This window comes from Olea europaea, chromosome 19, assembly GCF_002742605.1.
Source record: "Olea europaea var. sylvestris chromosome 19, O_europaea_v1, whole genome shotgun sequence".
NCBI classification, from domain to species: Eukaryota; Viridiplantae; Streptophyta; class Magnoliopsida; order Lamiales; family Oleaceae; genus Olea; species Olea europaea.
The window spans coordinates 8,564,175-8,571,159 of record NC_036255.1 but is presented as its reverse complement, the minus strand read 5'-3'; the positions used below and the strand labels follow the sequence as shown (position 1 = coordinate 8,571,159).

General features: G+C 38.6%; 1 protein-coding gene across 1 annotated transcript; it reads left to right on the top strand.

Annotated features, from left to right (window-relative positions):
- The first annotated feature begins 319 nt into the window (after positions 1–319).
- Positions 320–781, top strand: LOC111368300. Its single transcript, XM_022989536.1, has one exon. It carries the CDS (start codon positions 320–322, stop codon positions 779–781), a length of 462 nt encoding a protein of 153 aa, XP_022845304.1.
- The last annotated feature ends 6,204 nt before the right edge of the window (positions 782–6,985 follow it).

Here is a 6,985-nt window from a genome sequence, read left to right as displayed (position 1 = left end):
ACAAAAGGTCTGAATCCTCCCCTATTTAGAAGCCTATGAGTACAAATATTACAGCAAGCTCACCAACAGCAATCAACGACAATCCACACAAAGAATTTTCTTTTATAGTTATTTCCATATCACAGTTCTTACCATGTATAGATTCGATTCTCACCTATAAATTTATACAAAATCATTGTAACAAATATGGAGGAAATAATATAAACTTCAATTCTTCCCTCAACCATACCTGTGTGTGTCGAGATTTATTATGGTATCAGAGCAACCTCCTTCCTGCGGCCTCTTCTGATTTCTCTGACTTTCGAAACCAACAACCACCATGTCTGATTTGACATCGTTGACACCTTCACAATTGATCAACGACCCCACTTCACCATATTTCTTAACGCCCGCTGATAACCGTGGTGGTGTACTCGTCCTCGATCTTCTCACTGGAGAAAACTATGCAGCCTGGAAACGCTCGATGCGTATGGCCCTTAATGCCAAGAACAAACTCGTCTTTGTCGATGGAACTCTAAAGCAACCATCCAAAGCTCAAATTGCCAACCTTTGGGATCGTTGCAGTGATATGGTTCTCTCTTGGCTCTTAAATTCCATCGATAGACACATTAGACAAAGTTTGATCTACTGCACCAAACCTTCTGATGCATGGACTGATCTGGACAACCGATTCTCTCAAAGCAATCACCCCCGTCTCTACCGCCTCCAACGTGATTTGGCTAACCTCAAACAAAAAGCCATGTACGTCACCGCATACTACAATACAATTAAAGGAATCTAGGATGAGATCAATGCACTAACCAATGCCAACCCTTGCACTTGTGATGCTCGCAAAAAAGGTCGAAGACACAGCCAATACCGAATGACTCTTTCAATTCCTTATGGGCCTCAATGACTCCTTCTCCAACATTCGAAGCCAAATTCTCGCCATGGACCCCTGTCCACAATCTCCAGAGCATATGCCACCATACACCAAGAAGAGACACAACGCCTCCTACAAATTCCATTGTTACCCAATCCCGAAAACTCGACCATGGCTGTCTCATGCACCAATTCTTCGGTCAATTACAATTTTCGTTCTCGCAACAGTAGAAAATGCACAAAGTGTGGGAAAGATGGACATCAAGAAGCCTCCTACTTTGAAATCATTGGCTACCCCTCCCATTGAAACGCCAATAAGCCAAAACAACCCTTGCTGTCCGCACCTGTCAAAAATCGGCCACAGGATTCAGGCAGTAATCGGCCACCCACATCGAACATGGTGTCCCGTACCTTAGCCCCTTCCATGTCAAGTGCAATCCCTGGCTTATCTGATGAGCACTACCGACAATTGATGGAATTGTTGGAACCCAACACCGTTTCACACTCAGCTTTCTCTAGTATTTCTCTATCACCTCCCCAAGTCGCCCCAGGTCCCTGGATTATAGATAGTGGGGCTTCAGCCCACATTTCTTGTGTTTCTAACTTACCCAAAGCCTCACATGTTTGGGCCCATAGTCAATCTCTTACATTACCCATAGGCGTCAAGGCCCAAGTCACACATATGGGCCACATCCCTATTTTTCCCCATTTATGTCTACATAATGTTCTTTTTGTTCCCGATTTTAAATACAATTTAATCTCAGTAAGTCAACTCACAAAATCGTCTAATTGTGTTACCAAATTTTCCTCTTCTATTTGTTTATTTCAAGACCTACGCACGAGGAAGCTGATTGGGATGGGTGAAGAACGTGGAGGCCTCTACCATTTTAAACCGTTTAATCATGTTGCATTTCAACTCACAGTGAATCCTGCAGCCACACAGGACCTATGGCATCTTCGTTTAGGTCATCCTTCAAATTCTTGTATTCCAAAAATTTTATGTGATTCAAATAAAGTTAGAAATTGTGATAGTTGTGTTCGCGGTAAACATACGCGCCTTCCCTTCAAACTGGTCGAAAATAAAAGTATTTTTACCTTTAACTGAATTTATTGTGATATTTGGGGCGGATATTCCACACCCTCTACAACTGGTGCACACTATTTTCTCACAATTGTTGACAATTTTTCACGTGTTACTTCTATATACCTCATGCGTTTTAAATCTGATACATTTACTTGCCTAACAACGTGCATTAAAATGATCCACACGCAGTTTAATTGCCCTATCAAACATATTAGGTCTGATAATGGTCAAGAATTTCTTTCTCATCGTATGCAACAGTTCTTCCTTGACCATGGGATCATTCATGAGTGCACTTGTATTGAAACACTCCAACAAAATGGTGTAGCAGAACGAAAACATTGTCACTTGCTAAATATAGCTCGATGTCTTCGCTTTCATGCACATTTACCTATTTCCTTTTGGGGTGAATGCATACTTACTGCCACTTAATTGACTAACCGCATACCAACTCCCATGCTTGGTCACAAAGCGCCTTATGAACTCCTTTTCAACAAACCTCCTACCTATGATCATCTCTGTGTCTTTGAATGTCTTTGCTATGCATACACTTTAAGTGTCCACCGGGACAAGTTCTCTCCTAGTAGCACACCATGCATATTTCTAGGATACTCTCAAACTCCACATACCTATCGTGTTTATGACTTGCAAATCAAGAAAATTTTCCTCTCTCGTGATGTCTACTTTGTAGAATCTACCTTTCCCTTCGCTCCTACCATGCAACCTTCACACACATCATCAGATACCAATCAGCCTCTAGATGTCCCTTACAATACCCCACCTCCAACCTACATTTCACATGACACTCCTGACCCATCTCCTTCATCCGCGCCAGACATGGAACCAACTATACCAACACCACAAGTTGTTGATGGACCCACCAACTCCCTAGAAATCGTCACCAGCTCACCCCCACCAACTAGACCTCAACGCACAATCACTCGTCCCACATATCCTCAAGACTACATTTGCTCAGATTTACCTCCAGAGGGACCACGTTCATCATCTCATTCCCAGTCTTTCTTAGGTACGGTTCACTCTCTACCTAATTTTCTTTCTTATCGTTTCTTTAGTCCAAAACATTTTGTTTTCTTCTCTTCTGTCTCCAAAAATGTTGAAGACCTCGTGCTTTACTCTCAAGCTATTCTTCGAGCCGCATTGGCAACAAGCAATGGCTTCCGAAATTCAAGCCCTTGAAGCCAATCACACATAGACCCTTGAACATCTTCCCCCTGGTAAGAAGGCAATTGGTTGCAAATGGGTTTATAAAACAAAATTGCGCGCCGATGGTTCCATTGAACGCATAAAGCTTGTTTGGTCACTCAGGTTGAAGGTCTTGACTATAATGACACTTTTGCTCCTGTGGCTAAACTTGTTACTGTTCGATGTCTCCTTACTATAGCTGCAACTAAACACTGGATTCTTCAACAATTGGATGTTCACAATGCTTTCCTCCATGGTGATCTTGATAAGGAAGTGTATATGCGACCACCACCAGGAAATTGTCGTAAAGAAGAGACTCGCGTTTGCCGTCTCCACAAATCATTATATGGTCTCAAACAAGCCTCACATCAGTGGTATTCAAAATTATTCCATGTTCTCATCCTTGCAGGTTTTGATCAATCTGCTGCTGATCATAGTCTCTTCACCAAAACCAAGGGTACAACCTTTATTGCCGTTCTTGTCTATGTTGATGATATCATAGTTGTTGGAAATGAAAGCTCTGCCATCAGTTCTATTAAACAACATCTTGCACAGACCTTCAAAATCAAAGACCTTGGTGATCTCAAATATTTCCTAGGGATTGAAGTTGCTCGATCTCCTAAAGGCATATTTATCAATCAAAGGAAATATACCTTGGACATTCTTACTGATTCGGGTGAACTTGGCTCTCGCCTGGCATATTTTTCCATGGAACAACATTGCAAACTTAATGATTCAGATGGTGATCTTATGGACGATCTTAGCTCATATCGACGCTTGATTGGTTGTTTGATCTATTTGACCATCTCGTGTCCGGATATTACCTTTGCAGTCAACATTTTTAGTCAGTTTATGCACACTTCGCGCAAGCCTCATCTACATGCTGCTATCCGCTTGCTCCGCTATCTGAAAACTACACCTGGTTATGGACTCTTCTTTCCATCCAGTTGCAACATTCAGATATCTGCTTTTTGTGACTTTGATTGGGCAAGTTGTCCACTCACACGACGCTCCACAACTGGTTTCATCATCAAATTGGGCGATAGCCCCATCTCTTGGCACAATAAGAAACAAACAACTATTTCTCGCTCTTCTGCTGAAGTTGAATATCGTGCGATGGCCACTACAACTTGTGAACTTGTTTGGCTTCGCCTCCTTCTACAGGAACTTACTGTGCCGCATCCACAACCTATTCTACTTCACTGTGACAATCAGGCAGCAATCCACATTGCACGTAATCCGGTCTTCCATGAACGTACCAAACACATTGAATTAGATTGCCATCTTGTTCGTGAAAAAATTAATTCTGGTCTTATTACTCCCTCCTATGTTTCAAGCTCTCAAAAGGTAGATGATCTTTTTACTAAACCATTGGGACGTGAATTATATGTCTTCTTTCGGTCCAAGTTGGGAATTAGGAACCTCCATGCTTCAACTTGAGGGGGAGTATTACAGCCAGCTTACCAACAACAATCAACACAAAAAATTTTCTTTTATAGTTATTTCCATATCACAGTTCTTACCATGTATAGATTGGATTCTCACCTATAAATTTATACAAAATCATTGTAACATATATGGAGGAAATAACATAATATTCAATTCTTCCCTCAACCATACCTGTGTGTGTCGAGATTTATTAACAAATTCGTTTCTTATTTTTAATATTATTTTAATTATTCGATGACCATTATCTAAACAAAATAATATATATCAAACAACTAATATCATAAATACTATAATTTCTTTATAATTTTCATAATTAGACAATTTTCATATGTTGTAAAGCTGGAAAGATGAAAATTAATAGCGCAAGACCCTTTATAAGGTAAATGGATCGAAAAATCGTTCTTACTAATTTAATGCCTATACCAACATTAATCATGAGGCCCAAGTAATGGATCCAAAAACTTGTAAAAATAAATGACATGACTATTATTTAATTAAATTTTAAATATTACTGTCAGCATTTTTTTTTTCTAAAAATTCTATAAATTTATAGTAAACATAAAAATGTAAAAGCCCAACTAAATTTTACAAGCAATCATTTTGGTAGCCAATCTTACTCCCCAAACACACTCTTTATCACGGTTAACCAAAATCACAAATTCCTAAATGGAGCCTTTTTGAAACTATACAAAAAATCGTCTCCAACCATATGATTCTCCAAAAATCCCTAAAACCCAACCGGAAATTACACCATAGATATCAAGCAAAACCTTCCAAAATATTATTACACCAAATCACAATCGTTATCTGCATTGATGGCAACTCACAATAGCAATTCCAATTTGTGCTCCCGCAAGAGCATGCAAACAGTCGGAACCAAGAATACTGATTCTGATACAAGTCTTCCTACATCACTTGCCTCTATATGGTGAAAATGAAAAACTAATTGAATCACTATATTGCCATTGCTCTAACTATATAATTTATCCAAATACCAAGTGATTTTGAATTTGTTCTAGCTACAGACTTCAAGGAGCAAAATAATTTCCAGTAATTTACTTGATCAATCAATATATTAACAGACAACAGTTTGAGTGACTTTCAGACTTCATCTTTTTGTTCACTTTTAATATGTAAAGATCCTAAAGGGGTAAAAGTTCTTATGCCAAATGGTTACAGCAAAAATTTGCAGACATAGTAATTGGGTATCTGTAAAGGCAACCCCTAGTCGAGAGCAAAAAAATTCTCATCTGCACAATGATTATCGCAATTATGGATAGTGTTTATGAAATTGTTATAGGGCGAAAACATCTCCGGAACCCGAAGGTCTACACAATTAAATTTGACATCAACCAACTACAACTAACAATAGCAAATGAGCCATACATGAAATTCTAGCTCAATACTCAATATAATGAAGCATTTAATTCGTTGATATATGGGTGAAAACTGTTCTTCCGTTCTGCAATTCCTTCAACAATCTCGTTCAAATTGTCTCACTACTGTGAATTACTTTCCTGCAAAAGGTTATGGATGTTCAGGCAATATGCATCCACCTAGAAGACCTTTTTATAACAGATGTGAGACTAATGGATGTCAATACCACGTCTAAACTTTGATGGTGCAAATATTGTTCTAATATCAAGTCGAATAGATACAAGCAATTTCATGAATTCATCCATGATCTGTTGCTTACGATAAGATGTCCCATTAAGAGGCTGCACATATTGGTTACTAATAGTCCCTCGTTCACTCCACCTAGCAAATACTACAAAAACTCGACATAAGTCTGTGACGGTATGCTTTCATGAACCTGTGTTTCTTGGTAAGTCCCTTGGTTGGTTGATTGTCAAATTTCATGTTACGTTAAAATTCACAAATTTAGAGTTTTCAAGTGCTAATACTAGCGGAGATCACCAATAATATCTACAGAAGCATGCTCCATTCTTGGTGGAATCTGTGCATATCACGCACAATTATAATGATTCCAAGTATGTTTTGTGTCATAGAATTGAATCAACAAATATTCTCCAAATACCCCTTTTTTTAATCTTTGTTTGATTTTGGAAGAATCATTAAATGAAGAACGTGATTTTAGCTAAATTCAAATTGTAACAGTTACGAAATGTGTTTTGGATCATATTTTTGGAAGTTAGTATATTTAAAGATATTAACATTATAATTAGTATTTTTTTAATAATATTAACATCACTCAGTAAATTAGGAATTAGTTTTTCGTATTGAGGCATATATAAGTTTTCCCGAAAACTTAAAAGAGAACGCGCCCACCTTTTGACTTCTAGACCTACCTAGGCCGGAATGGAGGTCAAAAGAGGAGTTGACCATCTTTTTCCACATCTTACCCTGATGCAGAAAGTTTAGACATTGCCT